The sequence below is a fragment of the Notamacropus eugenii genome, chromosome 4 (genome assembly GCF_028372415.1).
Source record: "Notamacropus eugenii isolate mMacEug1 chromosome 4, mMacEug1.pri_v2, whole genome shotgun sequence".
Classification (NCBI taxonomy): Eukaryota; Metazoa; Chordata; class Mammalia; order Diprotodontia; family Macropodidae; genus Notamacropus; species Notamacropus eugenii.
The window spans coordinates 380,019,793-380,038,893 of NC_092875.1; the positions used below are offsets into that span (position 1 = coordinate 380,019,793).

At 35.4% G+C, this 19,101-nt stretch overlaps 1 protein-coding gene across 3 annotated transcripts in view; it reads right to left on the bottom strand.

The window, feature by feature from the left end:
• Positions 1–19,101, bottom strand: part of CDH10 (cadherin 10) — a 287,434-nt gene that overhangs the window by 185,174 nt on the left and 83,159 nt on the right. For all 3 annotated transcript variants that reach the window (XM_072605474.1, XM_072605472.1, XM_072605473.1), the window contains one exon: positions 16,019–16,393. In XM_072605474.1, the coding sequence (XP_072461575.1) occupies positions 16,019–16,249 (231 nt within the window). In that variant the 5' untranslated portion in view covers positions 16,250–16,393. The remainder of the gene's footprint in view (positions 1–16,018; positions 16,394–19,101) is intronic.

Genomic DNA, 19,101 nt, shown 5'->3' on the forward strand with positions numbered 1-19,101 from the left:
TCAGTATGACATAAAGATCAACTGCTCAAATAGTCCAGGAGTATTAGATGGGAGCAGGGCCTTTACACAGGGCTGAGGTCAGAATTAGCTGTTCAGTGCCTCCAGGGGTTTTATGATCCAATAATGTATGCAGGTTGCTGTAGCGGCTGCTGTGGAAGCTGTTTGCACCCACCCTGAGGCCAGAGCCGTGGGAAGGCCCTTCTCTCTTCTCTGCCAGCTGTCACTGACCTTTGGTGCCTGTGGGATGAGAGATCTTCGAACCACTACTACTGTGACTGGGGATTCTTCCTCCAAGGCCTGCTTTCTTCCTCTTCCCAGAGTCCTGCTGCACGGCCAAGGCTGGGCTAGGCTCTGCTCTGCATCCAGTTCGACAGACATTTCCCATCAGCCTTTCAGATCACCCTGGGCTGGAAATCTCCTTCACTCTGTTGTTCTGTGGCTTCTGCTGCTCTAGAATTTGTTGAGAGTCTTTCTTTATAGGTATTTTATGGGCTGTGGGGGAAGAGCTAGTGTATGTGCACCTTTCTACTCTACCATCTTGGCTTCACCCTCCTGTTTTCTATTTTCTTACAAAAGCTTTGATTTCATCCATGTAGGGAAATTCTTGTAGGGGATACCCTTTACCACTGCATATTGGTACTGACTCTGCAATACAATACCTTAGAATGGGGGTCCATTACCTGCTTTTGAATCATGTCCCCATTTGTCAGTCTGGAAGAGTATGGGTCTTTTCTTATGATAATGCATCTAAATACATACAATAAAATGTATAAGACTGCAAAAAAATAACTATATTAAAATTTTAAGATGTGATTTTTTTTTTCCTATTCAAGGTAATGGACCAATAGCAGCAGCACTATCCCCAAAATTTAAAAGAATTCTTTTTCTTTAGAATTTACTAGGGCACTCATGGGTTCACTGATTTGCTCAGGGTCTAGTATAGGTCAGTATATATCAGAAGCAGAAATATGAGCTTTTGTTTTTTTTTTTTTTTTAATACCCAGGACAGCTGTTTATCCATTACACTTTAAACTACTGCTAACTCTTGAGTTCTAATTCTTAGGAAGCTGTGGTTTTTTTCTCTCCCTGCCTTAAATTTGACCAAAAGAAAATCTCTTTGAAACTTCCACTGATTAAAATTCAGCCCCAGGTCCAAGCAGAACAAGTCTAATTTCACTACTTTATATCAACTCTTCAAATAATTAAAACCATCATGGACCACTCTGCTGTTTTGCCAACTAAGCCTTTTTAAATCAGTTAATTGATCTCTCTACGTCTTGGTGTCTAGTCTTCTCATAGTCTTGGTCTCCCTCTCCTAAACTTGTTTCACTTTGTCATTATCTTCTTAAGATGGAATACCTAGAACTGAACCTGATATTTCATATGTGATATGGGCAAAACAAGTACATTTCTTTTGTTCCAGACAGTAAGCTATAAGCAGGAACTAAGTTGAGTTATAATTAGTAAGTATTTTAGAGATAAAGACCATCATAGACTTTTCAACTTAATGCTTTGATAAACAAGCACTACATTGCTCTTAAATCAGGGCGGTAGAATACATTTTACATCTGAGAAATGTAATTTACTTCTTTCTTTATTTAATATTTCAACTATATTTCCTAAAGCAAAAGAAACATATTAGAGAAAAATAGACATATGACTATGACTGGAAGAAAAAAAAAATCTAGGGTAAATCAGAGTTGCAACCACTTGAAATTACTTAAAAGAATGATTAAAATAGATTTTTAAAAGGGCTAATAAACATATCAATATCCATCCAACTTCTGTTTCATTTTTCCTAGCAACTTAGCCAAAAATATATGCTACTGTTCTCTCAGACTCCAAGGAAAACAAAGTGTACTTATTATGTGCAAGGCAACACAAAAGGAAACCATTGAATAGCCTAGGTAAAAGTAGGTCAGTTTTTATTAAAACTATATATGTATTCTTATTTAACTCACTCAACTTTTCAGGAACTAGTATAGTTTCCATTTTTGAAACTAGATATGATGCAGTATATGTGGCAGCAAGTGACAAAATAAATCTTGAGAGAATATTTTTACATAGTTATGGGGAGAGAGAAATAAAACAAATTTGGAAGAAGGAGGAACAAGTGGGACATTGGGGAAATAGTAAGAGGCACCATAAGGAAGAATCTGGCACTATGGATTGTTGTAAAAGGTTTGTTACTTGGAATGTAGCAGAAGTGAGAGAAGGGAAGGTATTTGTTTTTTAATTGGATCAAGGAGTAGGATGCAAGTTGTAAAGAAATATATAATTGCTGTTAAGGCTTATTTAACATACTGAAGTTAAGCTCATAAAATCAAAGAGAAGTATGTAAGTGAACAAGTTGTGTGAATTTCATTAATAATTCAAACCAGCTACTTCAAGACTTGAATATACTTGGTTAGCCCAAAACAGCTACTAATTCTACATTTTACTTTGAAGCATGGAGTAATTTTTCGGTTAAATTCTATTTAACTGCACAAATGCTTATGTACTGCCTACTATGTGGCTTTCATTGTACTTTGTGCAAATGATACAGAGATGATAGCCACTGTTCCTCAAAAAATGAATGCATGTAATGTATTCACTATATTACAAATTCGAATTAGAACTACAAATTAGAAATTAGTTTCAAGAGATTCGAGGAGGATGGCCACCATTTCAGCTATCAAGGGCTCAGCAGGGGTCCTCTTTTATGAACTGCTACAAACATAATCTTCTCGAGAGTGAATATAGAGTTCATTCAGCCAATCAACATTCACTAGGTGGTTACTATATGCCAAGCACTGTGTTAAGTACTGGGAAATTCAGCAAGGAAATCTGAGAAAAAATATTCTTGATATCATTCTGAATAACATGAAAAGATACAGAGATTTGGAAAAGCAGAGAACTGTTTGCAGACTAAATCCAAAGAAGAGTTAATGGATTGATGTTCATATATAAAGAGTGGAATCCTCCAGGGTTCTGTTCTTGAACTAAGGTTATCTAATACTGTGAACAATGACATGGAATGTGGCAAAGACAGCAGCTTATCAAATTGGTGTATAGCATAAAGCTTGGAGAGACGACTAATATTGGGGGAAAAAAAAGAATTGCAATCCAAAAGCATCTTTAAAAGGACTGAATAATGGTCTGAAACAAACAAAAAATAAAACAATATAAAAATTTGTCTTCCACTTGCTTTTAGAAACTGTTGAGTAAGTAAAGGATTGGAGAAATGTGACAATAAAACACGACATTAAAAAACAAAGCAAATCAAAACTAAGAGTAAGAATGAATTGCACATTCAGTATGAATCAGCAGTATAATATAGCATCTAATAAAATTAATAACATCTTAGCCTGTATTAATAAAAATATTAATGATTAAGAAAGTCAACAATCTTCCTGTATTCTACTTTCCTCAAACCACATCTGAAGGTTTTTTGTCAGAAACTGGCAGTTTACCTTCAAGAAGAGATTTAGGAATTTTAGAATGGCTGGAGGGAGAGAAGGAATTTGAGTGTTCTCAAATACTTTAAGACTTTTTATACGGAATGGACATTATAGTCATTCTTTTGACCTTGTAGGCAGAATTAAAACTAGTGAGTAAAAATAACAGCAATTCAGATTTCAACTCTAATAACATAATCTTTCTGAAAATAGAGATAGTGATTTTTCCTATCATTGGAAGTCTTTAAGTAGAAGCTAGATAATTATTTGCTAGTGATGATTTAGATGAATTTTGTGGCTTGTGATCAGATACTCTGTGAGGACTCTTCCAACTCCACTAGTATATGGGTCTGAGTTGTAGTAGTATGACATTAGAAAGTGCTAGGGTCTTAGTACTTTTGTTGACTTTATATTTCACAAATTCTATTATAAAAAATATCCTAGACCACTGCATATACAGAGGATCAAAGAGGTAAGAAAATTTTGTCACTCAGCCTATTCTCTCTTACATTCAATCAATCATTTTGCCTTCAGTTCTCAGGATGCTGGAACCACTTTGTGCTCATCTCTGCATGTTCTTCCTTTGTATTTCCTGATAGATCCTACACTTCTCTTTATTTTATTGTGCCAGACTCCACATAAGTAAAGCTTCCTTGAACATAGAGGTTAGGTACTCAACTCTTCCTATGATGCTAAGGTTCTAGATCAGACAAACCCAAGGCATACCTATCTCTCATGATTCCCTAATGACACTGTTTTCCATGCAAATTATCCCATAGTCCAGAGATGAGTCCAAGGTTTAGAGAAGAAATCCACTTATTAAGGGCATTGTTCTGTGAAGTTTGGATTCAGTCCAAAGGCCCCATTTGAAGACCTAGAGGGTCACATGTGACCTTCAGAGTGCAGGTTCCTCACTTTTGCCCTAGTATCTTCCTTCTTGGCAATGGTTCACTTAACTTTGCATGGTTTCTTTCCTATGACTTTTCCTATCTTTTCCTTTTAAATCTGAATTTTGAGGATCCACTTAAAAGACATTTATTAAGCATTATTATGTCCAAAATACTGTGATGTTCAAGTACTGGAAAAAGTACAACATTGTCTTGTCTTCATAGAAATTATAGTCTGATAGTAGGAAATTACAAATACATGGACAACTATAAATGCACATTACGTGAAGAACCCATTAGAGCTTCACAAAACAATACTTCATGAAATCAAAGAGAAAGTTGTGCTTTGGGCTCACAGAATTTGTGTATGAATGATTGAGTGGATATGTGGGTGTGAGTTTTAATATATAGAAGTGGTTTCTTCCAAGATGCAATTTCATAGAAAAATAAAACCATTTTTAAAGTAAAATTAAGTATTGAAAACATGTTTCTTAGGTAGATGAATATAGCAAAATTAAAGATTGCAAGTATCTCAGATTTTTTTCTGAAATTTATTGCATACTTCCTTGCCTTCTGAAGCATACTGAATGTAATTAACCATTTTCTTGATGATTCAGTGATACCATTATGACCTTTGCAATAGCATTCACTATGCTATTAAACAGCAATTTCTAAAATACTGAGGCCTTCAGAAGTTATTGTGGTATTTTCACACCCAAAACTGCATTATCCCCTTATTTACTTTTTTTTTTTAACATTTTCTGTTTTCTTTCGACCAGTTTATCAGCTGACAGAAATGTACTTTGAAGTTTAAACATTAAGCCTCGAAATTATTCTCATACATATGCTTTTTGCCCAAGATCTAGAAAAGATAATGGAAAAGCTTTTAGGTCCCATGGATTATTACCTTTATCCAGACATCAGAAACATGGAAAAAAGGTAATACAGACCTAGCAAACCAAAATGAAGTATAAGAAGCAGATTCCTAAAATGAATGTACAACAGATGAAAAGGAACAGGAAAAAAACCGTTTCATTGTAGTGAAAGTTCCCATATAAGGTCTTCTGTCTTAAATGAATCTATTCTCTTTAGATTCACAAACATGCAAATACATACATATACATATGCACAGAAATATACAGAAATATGTGGATGTATATGTATTTATATATGTATAGTTCTGAACATGCACACATCTGCATTGTGTCATATATACACAGATTTAAACCCATGGGTAATTATAAATGTATGTATATAAGAGGTACATATGAATACATGTATTGTTGTTGTTTCAGCCATTTTGAGTTGTGTCTGACTCTTCATGACCCCATTGGGGTTTTCTTGGCAAAGATACTAGAGTGGTTTACCATTTCCTTCTCCAGTTCTTTTTATAGATGAGGAAACTGAGGCCCAAGGTTGCACAGCTACTAAGTGTTTAAGGGAAGATTTGAACTTACAAAAATGAGTCATCTGCATTCTAGGCCTGACACTATCCACTGTACCATCCAAGGGCCCTGAGTACATGTATGTATTGCAGCAGATAAAAACTAAATGGTATGTCTGTGAAGTTTTATGTATATATACATGTGTGTCAATGTGCATTAGAGTATGTATATATGCATATATGCACAATTTAAAGTTTTTATAGTTTCAAACTACACTAAGGTTTTTTGAATTTGAGAAATAATATATATATGTATATGTATGTAAACACCATATACATATATGTACATACATACATATGTGTGTTTTGTGTGTTACTGATGACTCAATGTAGTCAAATTAATATTTATTAATACTAATATATAATGTGATAACATAGTACGATAATAACTGGTATCTGTGCAGCATTTAAGTTTTTCAAAATACTTTAAAAGAATTATATACTACTTATAGATATATGTACATGTACATGCATTTTGACAACTATGTGCTTGTGGAGATAAGGGGCATTTATACATAAGCCCAAACATCAGTGACAAAAACGCTTTGTCAAATTTTAAATTCTAGTATTTTGTTTAGGTAATGTGGTCCTCATTCCTATTATTAATTTTATGTTACCTATGATACTCATAAAGGATCTTCTTTGTGCAATTTTTGTTTTGTAGTTGTATTTTAGATCACCTTTATGGTCAGAAATGAGAATTTTATGTAGGTGAATGTTATTACCCAAAGATATATATTTGAGCAAATAACATGGATAAAAATAACTATCTAGAGAAGTACTGAAAAAATACATGGTGTCTAAAAAATGTAGACTTTTCTGATGAAGATTGTCTAAGTCTCCTTGTATCAGCAGGAGGGCATTCATATTTCTTCATATTTCTTGACAAAATTGTTGAGCCAAAACTGCATTTCCCCAAAATGACTCTGAGTCAGGTATACACCCAACAGGAAAATCCTTGGTTTCACAGTAGATGATGCTGTTTTCCCAGTGCTGAAGGGTAAAGCTATCTCTGGTTGCTACAATTTCCCCCCTTCTACCTCCCCTCGCCAGCTCTGTGAAACCAGGGATGCATGAATCAAGCTAGAAAATTGCTTGCCTGACATTTAGAGCTCCTTTAATTTTTCCTGTCCAGGCCTACCTGTGGACTATTTTTATTCATGGCAAAAACAAAACAGTGAATGAACTGATCAATAAATGAATAGATAATGATAATGCTCTCAAACTGGGAAGTAATACAAAATGAGCTTCAATTATCTCCCAATTTATTTAACCTCATGATTTTAGCATAACTCTTTTTTAACTCATAACATTCTATTTTATTTTTTTTTTCATTTTCACATAAACTTTGAAAGACATAATGATACCACTATGAATAATTTTTTTAAATGAGTTCCTTTTCAGGTGTTCAAACTGCTTAATACATATATGACCTCTATTAGTTTCAGATATGGGCAAAAAGGGAAAATTGGATGCTCGTTGAATATAATGAATAAAAACATCCTCCACCTCTATAAATCAAATCTTGTATTTTATTTTGATCTCAGTTTCAATTTCATTTCCTCCAAACCTTTTATAACTAAATGGAATAAAGTGCACCCTGCACTTAGACAAATCATGACACAAACAACAAAATACATACACTTGTCTATATTCTCCATATTTGCTCTTTGTAAAAGGACACATCAGCAGCTATCTATAATAGAGAGAAAGAAAGACATCTAAACAGGGACACATCTGCTATGTGGTGGGAACATGAAAATAGAGACAGAGTTCTGAGAACAAGAAAATTTTAGAACAAGTATTAAAAAAACCAACACATTTCATTTTTCGATTGAACTTTTACTGAAAGGGTAACTGCTGAAAAGATAGATCATTTTTCCACTTCTGCTCTAATACAAAATATAAAACATTGGGGAAATCTTTAACAATAAATATATCATCAGCAACAGTAACTCACATTTGCATAATGCCTTAAGGTTTACAAAGCTCTTTACAGATATCATACATATACATATATATGTATGTATGTATGTATATACATAGAAAATACATATTTTATAGATTATTTTATTTGATCCTTACAATAATCATTCCATCTAAGATAACTTTTCTCACTTTCATTCTAAATGGTATGTGTAATCTCTAGAGGGCAACTGAGTATCATTTCAGGTTTCAAGGGGTCATTCCTAAGGATCTGAGTTTCATTTATGAGCCATCACTAATATGTTCTCCATTGATTATCAGTAAAAATAGTTAGCTTTTAGAAAGGATATTTCCTCAGCAGATAACATCTCTCCAAACTAGGGGCATATTCTCCCTTTTCACACATAAATTCCCTGGGAAGAGTGAGATTAAAATTAAATAGTGAATGGAAAAAGACTGAACTCTCAGTTCCTCATTATGAGAAACCTTTTTCTCCCTTTGTGAATTCTTCGTAAAACTCTGTTAGGTGTAACTTCAGGGTTCTGAGTTCTGAAACTACTTTTTCAGAGCCCTTCTCTTTTTTGTCTCTGTTTCTTAGTTCCAATGCAGATAACTGCCATCAGGCAATGATGTTTCATCATTGCTGTTACAAACTCTGAGGTAAATTCTGTATCTACCAACCTTTTCAAAGTTCATAATGTTGTCACCTAATCAGTGTGGATGTGCAAAAGAAGAAATTGATCCTCCCAGTCCCATTTTCCATATTCCCAGCTTAATTCTCTCCCTGAAATCTTTCATCCTTGGAGTCTACCACCATACAACTGGGATATTGTTGGAATGTCTCCTGAATAAGTGTCCAGGATATTCCTGATCCCAGGGTAACCACTAAGTTTCCTCACATGAAAAATAAGGGAGTGAGAATAAATGATATTTTAAGTCATTTTAGCTATAAGATTCTAGTCTCATCTATTCCATTAGCTAAAGAGAATACAGAGCACCAAACAGGGATAGATGGAAAACTTCTACAGAATTTTGAAATATAGAGTACTTGGAGGTATTATAGATTAGTAATGTACAACTTACCACCACAGAGGAAGCAACTCTTCATTTAAGCAAATAGCATAAAAAGGGCAACTAGATGGTGGGCCTGGGGTCAGGAAGACTCATCATCTTCCTGAATTCAAATCTGGCTTCAGACACTCACTAGCTGTGTGATCCTGGAAGAATCATTTAACCCTGTTTCCCTCACTTTCCTTATCTGTAAAATGAGATGAAGAAAGAAATGGCAAACCACTCCAATATCTTTGCCAAGAAAATTCCAGATGGGGTCACAGAGTCAGATAGGCCTGAAAAAAGACTGAAAGAAAAATGGGGTCTCTCTACCACTAGCAGTTGTTTATCTGTAATGTCCTGAATTTCATGCTTTCCCTCTTAGACCATGGGTTTCTTCCCTTCTGTCTAACTAGCTGTTTATAATTCATTCCAACCCCCTTATTATTCATGTGAGGAAATTATTGCTCAAATTATTTTGCCCCCTGCCTTTACCTATCCCCATTCTAATTTCACTTAACTCTCTCCTACCTAGCCTGGATCACACAGTCACCCATTTCAATGATTCCCTTTCTAGCAGCATAGAAGTCCCCTATCCTACTTTGATTTTTCTCTGGGCCACATCGATACTCTTCTGTTAGTCCTACCAAATGCCTTCTGTATTTCTGGGCTACTCAGCATTTCAAGAGAGTTATTAAATAAGTTTATTGGATTCAATGTAACTATATATACTCTAATCATAACCAGCTCACATGACTGGAAAATCTTTTATTGATTTATTGTGAGGCCATATCTTATTCCTCATGGTAGTCTAAATCTTTACTAAAGTCCTAATTTGTGACTGTACACTGTAGCAACTCTAATGAGAATAATTTCTGTCAATTCTAGAAGATTTAAAATAAGAAAATAATCAGCTGTCCCTATTCATTTCAATTCCAACATTTGGCAGAAAAACTTCTAGACTGTTTAAATGGTAAATGAGCATCCACATTAAGAAGTCATTCAGGCCAAAATCACTTGTGTACTAACTGTGCTTGGCACTATGCTAAGTTGTGGTGATATAAAGAATGACCAGTAGCAGTCATTGCATTAAGGGAATGAGAAAAACTGCGCACACACACACACACACACTTAAAAGTGAACTGGAAACGGGGCCTCCTATAGTCTTTCAAGTCAGTATCCAGATTGAAGTTTTCACATAGACCTTCAACAATGTTTTCTCCACTTCACCCTTCTGGGTAAGAAAACTTCTATCTTTGGCATGTGTAATGCCCTCTAATGAACTTCTGGAGGGCTTAATGGTATTAATTGTTGGAAAAGCAAGGAGTTTTCTCTTACTTCTATTTCCAAATCTGTCCTTCAGAATTTTTAGGAACTCTGATTAGTTGAAAAGTTAAGAGAAAAAGGGAATTGAGAAAGGAGTCTGACAATTCATGGTCGGTTTTTGGACTGTTTTCATAGGGAAAGTAAGAGTCTTCTGGATTCTGGATAAAAAATTTCCCCAATACATTGTTCATAAACCATATAAAGAAGAAGAAAAAATTAAGTGAACTAGATTTTTTGTTTGTTGTTGTATTTTGGAGGCAATTAGGGTTAAGAGACTTGACCATAGTACCAAGGATAGTAATAAGAGTCAGAGATCACATCTGAATTCAGGTCTTCCTAACTTCAAGGCCAGTGGTTTATCTACTGTGACACCTAAATGCTTCTTGAAGTTGTTGTTAATATCTAATCAGGGGTTCAGAACCTGGGGTTCTTGAACTTTATTTTTATTTTTAATGTTGATAACTTTTAAATATAATTAATTTCCTCTGTAATTGTAAGCATTTTATTTTGTGCTTTTAAAATATTATTTTTGGAAGGGGTCCATGAGATTTACTAGACTACCTAAGGGTTTCACAACACAAAAAGAAGTGGACACCTTCTAAAGCATACAATAGATAGAGTAAATAGGTTAACATTCATTCATACTTTGTTCAGTAGTTTATGTATTTCATCAATGAGATTTTCCAGGAGCACTGCTCAGACCTAGAACTGACCCTAACACAGTGCCTTAAATTCCCAATCCCATCACACTCCTAATAGGATGATGTCTTCCCTTCTTTTCCAGGCAAATCCTTCTAACTGTATTTCTTGATATAATTAATTCCCTAGTTCCCTAGTTATGTCATCCTCTGTTCCTTTTATCTTCAAATTTTCCCTCTCCATCAACTCCTTTTCAGTACACAAATATCTTATAGGCCAAAATTTAAATTCCCTTAACCATATTTCCATCTCCAATTTCCATTACATATATATATATGTGTATATATATATATATATATATATATATATGTACATATATATATATATATATATATATATATATATATATATATATATATATATATATATATTCCTTCCTTTGACTTCTAAACTTCTTTAAAGGTCATCTACATTAGCTTTCTCTACTTCTTCCTCACCGATTCTCTGACCACTTTTAGTATATATAAATTTTTAAACTCCTTCTCATCCTTGACTTTAATATAGAATTGGAAATTCTCTTCTCCTTTTGCTTATGTGACACTCTGACTCTCTGGTTCTACATAATTTTTCATAACTACTTCTTCAATGTCTGTAAGGACTCTTTTTCATCCTGAATTTTCCCAAGTGCAATCTTTCCTCAAGAGTTTGTATTTTCTCCTTCATAATTTATGTGATCTCAATATACTCTATATGTGGAAAGCACAAATTTTTAGATTTACAGCCTGGATGTCCATCCCAGGATTGAATATCATATTACTAAATGTATACCAGTCATTTCTATCTGTATTCTTTTCTTTTAAATTTCAATTTGCCTAAATATGAGCACATCTTCCCCCACTTCTCCTGCTCCCCAAAACACCCTCTGGATCTTTCTGAAGATGTCATCAGTAATGTTCTCGATCACAGAAGGAAAGCACCTGGTTTTCATCATGAAATTTTATTACTTCACATAGCATCACATTTGTGGGATGTTGGTTAGTTTTATAAAATTAGATGGCTTTTCCATTCTTTATTCTCTGTTTTAAGGGATGATTCTTTGACAGTGGAGCAAAGGAAGTAATGGTACAAAACTTGGATGACGTAAGAAAAAAATAATAAATTATTGATATTTAAAATCATATGAATTCTTACTCTTTTGTGTTTCTCACATCCAGACCTTCCTTTCCCATTCTCATTGCTATTGCCATAACACAGATCCATATTATCAAATATTCAGAACACAGACTCACTTCTGTCTTTTCTATCCTGACCACAGCAAGGACAATTCTAAAATGCCATTTTGATCATGTAACTCCTTTGAACCCTCATTGAAAAAAAAAAAACTAGGGCGGAGCCAAGATGGTGGAGTAGAAAGACGCACATACACATAGCTCCGAACCCACAACCCACAGAACGGCTAGAGGGGACCAACTCATGGTGAATTCTGCACCCAGAGGCCACGGAATATTGGAGCGAGGGAGATTTCTGTTCGGAGAGACCTGCAAACCTCTCGCAAAAGGTCCTTCGCGCTGCAGACGCGAAGCCCAGCCCAGACCTGTGGCAGCCGCGGCTCCGAGAGGTACAGATCTGAGCAGGCTTCAGAGACGGGATCTCCAGCGGCGGCACAAGCCCCCCCACCCATAGGTGACGAGAGTCGGTGAGAGAGTCTCTTTGGCAGATCGAGAGGGGAGTGGGGTGCCCCCATGGCTCGGGCCCCCCCGGGGAGATAGAAGCTGAGAGGCAGCTGCAGACAGGGGCTCTCCAAGCGGGCAGGAGCCTGGATCCATTGTGGAAGGTCTGTGCATAAACCCCCTGAGGGAACTGTGCCTGAGAGGCAGCCCTGCCCCAACCTGACCACATGAACTTAATTCTCACACTGAATAGCAGCCCTGCCCCTGCCAAAAGCCGTAAGGCAGGAAGCAGCATTTGAATCTCAGTCCCCAAACGCTGGCTGGGAGGACCAGGAGGCGAGGTGGGTGTGAGGAGAATATTCAGAGGTCAAGCCACTGGCTGGGGAGAATGCCCAGAAAAGGGAAAAGAAATAAAACTATTGAAGGGTACTTTCTCGGAGAAAAGACACTTCCTCCTTTCCTTTCTGACGAGGAAGAACAATGTTTACCATCAGGCAAAGACACAGAAATCAAGGATTCTGTGTCCCAGCCCACCCAATGGGCTCAGGCCATGGAAGAGCTCAAAAAGAATTTTGAAAATCAAGTTAGAGAGGTGGAGGAAAAACTGGGAAGAGAAATGAGAGGGATGAAAGAGAAGCATGAAAAGCAGATCAGCTCCCTGCTAAAGGAGAACCAAAAAAATGTTGAAGAAATTAACACCTTGAAAACTAGCCTAACTCAATTGGCAAAAGAGGTTCAAAAGGCCAATGAGGAGAAGAATGCTTTCAAAAACAGAATTAGCCAAATGGAAAAGGAGATTCAAAAGCTCACTGAAGAAAATAGATCTTTCAAAACTGGAATGGCACAGATGGACGCTAAGGACTTTATGAGAAAGACAGATATCACAGAACATAGCGAGAAGATTCGAAAAATGGAAGATAATGTGAAATATCTTATTGGAAAAAAAACTGACCTGGAAAATAGAATCAGGAGAGACAATGTAAAAATTCTGGGACTACCTGAAAACCATGATCAAAAGAAGAGCCTAGACATCATCTTCCATGAAATTATCAAGGAAAACTGCCCTGAGATTCTAGAACCAGAGGGCAAAATAAATATTCAAGGAATCCACAGAACACTGCATGAAAGAGATCCAAAAAGAGAAACTCCTAGGAACATTGTGGCCAAATTCCAGAATTCCCAGGTGAAAGAGAAAATATTGCAAGCAGCTAGAAAGAAACAATTCAAGTATTGTGGAAATACAATCAGGATAACACAAGATCTAGCACCCTCTACATTAAGGGAAAAAGGGAATGGAATAGGATATTCCAGAAGTCAAAGGAACTAGGACTAAAACCAAGAATCACCTACCCAGCAAAACTGAGTATAATACTTCAGGAGAAAAAATGGTCTTTCAATGAAATAGAGGATTTTCAAATTTTCTTGATGAAAAGACCAGAGCTGGAAAGAAAATCTGACTTTCTAACACAAGAATGAAGAGAACCATGAAAAGGTGAACAGCAAAGAGAAGTCATAAGGGACGTACTGAAGTTGAACTGTTTACATTCCTACATGGAAAGACAATATTTGTAATTCTTGAAACATTTCAGTATCTGGGTACTGGGTGGGAGTACACACATGCACACACGCACACATACATAGAGACAGAGTGCACAGAGTGAATTGAAGAGGATGGGATCATATCTTAAAAAAAAATGAAATCAAGCAGTGAGAGAGAAATATTGGGAGGAGAAAGGGAGAAGCTGAATGGGGCAAATTATCTCTCATAAAAGAGGCAAGCAAAAGACTTATTAGTGGAGAGATAAAGAGGGGAGGCAAGAGAAAAACATGAGGTCTATCTCATCACATTCCACTAAAGGAAAGAATAAAATGCACACTCATTTTGATAGGAAAACCTATCTCATAATACAGGAGAGTGGGGATCAGGGGCACAAGCAGGGTGGCGGGGAGGATGGAGGGGAGGGCATGGGGAGGAGAATGCAATCCGAGGTCAACACTCATGGGGAGGGAAAGGATCATAAGAGAATAGAAGTAATTGGGGACAGGATAGGATGGAGGGAAATATAGTTAGTCCTATACAACACAACTAGTATGAAAATCATTTGCAAAACTACACAAATTTGGCCTATATTGAATTGCTTGTCTTCCAAGGGGAAGGGGTGGAGAGGGAGGGAGCTAAACAAGTTGGAACTCAGTGTTAGGACCAAATGTAATGTTCTTACCACTGGGAAATAAGAAATACAGGTTAAGGGGTCAAGAAAGCTATCTGGCCCTACAGGACAAAAGAGAACACGGAGACAAGGGCAGATAGGGAGGATAGAAGAGAGAGTAGATTGGTCACAGGGGCAATAAGAATGCTTGGGTTTGGGGGGGGAGGGGATAAAAGGGGAGAAAATTTGCAACCCCAAATTTTGTGAAAATAAATGTTAAAAGTTAAATAAAAAAAAAAAAGATAACACTTCAGAAAAAAAAAAAAAAACTAATTTCGACTTTCCACCAAACTATTCGATTTTTGCCAAATGATGCATTAGCTATCTCACCTCCAAGTCTTTGTTCATGTCATTGGCGAGTAACACATAACTTCTAACATTCTCTGGCTTTATGAACACTATACTACTTCCTTCAGGAGCATGTGTTAACCCCTTCATAAAGTTTTTCATGGTCAATTCAAAAAGAAATCATCTCTCCCTTCTATGAATCATTCAAGGATTTTGTTTACACTATGCATGTGAAATATCATATACTTCTTTGTCTTATATCTTTTTCTGTCCTTATGTCATCCAACTAAATTCGTTATAAGCTCCATGAAACCAAGGCCATGGCCCATTATGCAATGTATTATCACATGTTGATATATAGAGAATAAGTTTTCAATAAATATTAAATGAGGGTATGAGAATAAACCAGTCTGTAAATTTTTGAGGTCTTTCCTCAATCCACACTCTGGAGATAATATTGATAATTTTATATAGAAAGCTTGTATACAAAATCTAGCTATAAAGGACATTTTAGCTTTTTGCAAATTAGTTAACTTTTCAAAGTGCTTTTAAATTCCTCAAAACACCCACTCATGCCATACCATATTGCTGTTTAGGTATTTTAGTTGTTTTTGACTCTGACTCCATTTGGGGTTTTCTTGGCAGAGATACTGGAATGAGTTGACATTTCCTCCTCCAAATCATTTTATAGATGAGAAAAATGAAGCAAACAGGGTTAAGTGACTTGTCCAGGGTCACACAGCTAACATGTAGATGAGGTTGAATTTAAACTCAGGTCTTCTTTACTGCCATGCCCAGTGCTCTGTCTACTGCATTACCTAGCTGCATCTCATACCATATTAGGTGATGCATTAATTCTTCAAGCATTTGCTAAACATGTAGTGTACGAGTGGCGAACCGCTAAGCACTGTTACAATGTCGCTGATGCTGTTCAAAATACTGACACTAAAATGATTCTGCATTTTTTATTGACAAAATGTATTTATCTGTAATTATCATGAAAATAAATATGATTTAAGGTAATTTAGAGAAAAACAATAAATCTTTAACAATAACCACAGCTTGAATAAATGTAGAAATATTCTTTAGACAAATGCATAAGCAAAGGATAGGAAAATTGCTTATTTAAGTTTACACTTACCTTTCCTACATATTGGTAATCAGATCCTGTATATTCTTCAAGTAAGAAAAATTGATTCCACATCCAACCACGTTTTTGACGGTGCAGCACTTTTCCATCTCTCCCTGCTGTACGTGTTTTTACAACTTTCGTTTGGGGCTCAGAAGTCCTTCTAAACACCATCTCTGTAGAGGAGAAATTTGGCAGGCACACCCAGAGCAGAAATAATAGTATAACTCGGTATATTGTCATAGTGATCCAATTGCTGACAGGTCACAATGTGGCTGATGGGAAAGCTGCAATATACTTCTGGATTGCCTTTTGATGGTTTTCTAGTAGGTAGGGTATCCAGTTGGCTTCCAACAGTTAATCATTATTTTATTCATATTTCCCAATCTTCAAAAATAAACAGAAGAAGAAATACACTGTCAGTTGAAAATATTATAAATAGTTACATGTCACTTCACATTTAAGTTCAGAGTTCAATTATTTCACACAACAGCTACTGAAACAATGGTTCTTATTTCATGTGGTAATGATTTCTTTTGATAACAGCAATTAACTGTTGACCTATATATGCATGGAAGAAACATTAATGCAACTAAATCATCTCAAATTATAGAGAGAAAATATTAGATAATTTTTTTGCATCATGTTTAAAATAGGAGCAGGGTTAGATAATCTGAAAGTTACCTTTTACTTCTAGAAGTCTGTGATTATATAGAATTCTATGAATTATTATAATGGCATAAAGGTATATCTTTACTTTATGTGAGAAGTTACTTTCCCCAAATATAACATTTATGTAAAATCTTAATGAGTATGTCACATTTTAAATGAATTAAGGAAGGACACTATTCAATTATTCTAAGTAAAGAATAAAAGAATTATAGTGTAATCCACTAGCAAAGCAATGATTCTTGTTCTACTTATCTCTGACTGGGTACAAAGGAAGGGTTGGAGGAAAGCATTTGCCCTAATGTCTAAGATTAGCTCCATGGTAAAAGGGGAATAGGTACCAGCCCATTAAAAATGTCAGAGGACCAGAAGCAATGTTATTAACACACAGGACCATAGTTCAAAACATCCAGAAATTAATTGATGTCCATGGGGTAAAGAAAAAGACTATCTGATAGATATAGTAGCAGTGAGTTCAAGTACCAGGGGAAAAATCACAATGAATAAGAACATAGGCTAAATCAGGGCATTATTATGAGGAAGAAAAAACAAAAAAATTCTGGCCAAGCAGAAGTTATGCAAAGTAGAAGCTCAAAGGCAGCAAAAAGCTGGGGAAGAGTGCTTGGGCTTCATACAAGAGGATCATGGACCAGAGAAAATGGTCCAAAAGGCATAGATCTGCATAGTACAGGATTAAGCAGTAGGGTTATTCAGTGCCAAGGGAAGTCATTCTTATTTATTTTACTTAGCTGGCAGTAATATGTTATGGCACACATATTATCACATGTGGCATCAAAAAATCTTTTTGAAAGTAAATATTTATCCTTATTTTTTATTTTAATTTAGATGTTCACTTATGCTTAAAGAAAGCTTCATTTTTATCCAAAATAGTGGAGTATATTGTTAAATCATGTTGCATCTATTTCAGTGCTGTCCCTCAACTTAATTTACAAGTAATCCAGTATTTTTCATTATGCTTTCTATCAAGATGCCTCGAAGGTTAATGCAAAATGATTGCAGAAACAAGAGTAATGATTGAAACCATAGTTCCCAAGAGTGTAATAAATAGCAAAAGAGAGTATCACACTCATCAGAGGAAATTTAACATGACAGAAGTAAACTCTCCTATTAAAACAAATCTTAAGATTTAATACTTGGAATATAAAAGGAGCTCATTGCATTATACAGACTCAGTGATAAAAGAAAAAGGATTTCATTTAATTTGAAGGTATGACAAAATGAACCTAAAGCCTTCTGGGCTTTCTTTGTATGTGCTGTTAAAATTCTGAGTGCCATTTTCTGATGATACTCATCTGTCTAAAAAGCTGTCTCTACATATAAGTCTCCTGTAGCTGAGACTTTGTGCTATGAAATGATCATTAAAAAAAATACATTCAAGCAATACAATTTCATATTTGAAAAACTTCTTATTTCAAATTTTATAATAAAGAAAATTCCCTGTGTAGATGTGGTGATCAGAATTTGAGATGATTATTCACTCTAAATATAGTATAACCTCACAAATACTAAAAAAAAACAAAAACAAAGCCATCCAAATAGCTGGTTTTTGATAGACCATGAAGAGCTTTTTCCAGCTTGTTAAAAACAACGAGGGCTGCATGCAGTGTCTGTGACAGCTTTTGTTATTGTTACTCATTCTATTTCTAAACCTCAGTTGGTCAAAATGAATTTGCATTTTTTGATGGAAATCTAATGGTATCATACATAAATATATGTGGTGATTCAGTATTCCCTTAATATATTTTAATATTAGGACATTTATTTAAAAATTTTAAAAATGGAAGCATACAAATAAGATAATATTTTGACATAATTAAGGGTTGAGTTTTTCCATGAAATAATTCTTCTAAGTCTTGCTGAATATGATCTAACATTCTCTTGACTTCATATTTGTGTTAAGCTCTGAGGAGCTAAGTTTATGAGCCTATTTTTTATAATATGTATAATGATCTCAACATTCTTTCAATTGCCCAAATTTGGAAACTCAGAATTACCTTTGACTTTTACCTCTTCTGAACCTGTAGGACCATAATCCTGTAAATTCTTGCTTTTTCAAATTTTTCAAATCCAATTCTTATCAAACCTATCCCTTTAGTTCTCTACTGTTAGTTTATTCTTTCAATCTAACCTGCAAACAAGGGCAGTATGGTGAAATGGAAAAAGAATAGGCTGTGAGTTGGGATATTTGGTTGAAGAGCCCATCATGGGTAGAGTGTTAGACTTGGAGTAAGGAAGCTGTTGATCAGTCTTTTTTCAGTCATGACTGACTCTTCTTGACCCTGTTTGGGGATTTTTGGTAATGATAATGATTTGACAGTAAAGAAAAAGGAACTGCTGCTTTGTTCTAAAGCTTATTTTACAGATGAAGTACTGAGGCAAACACGGTTAAGAGATTCATCCTAGGT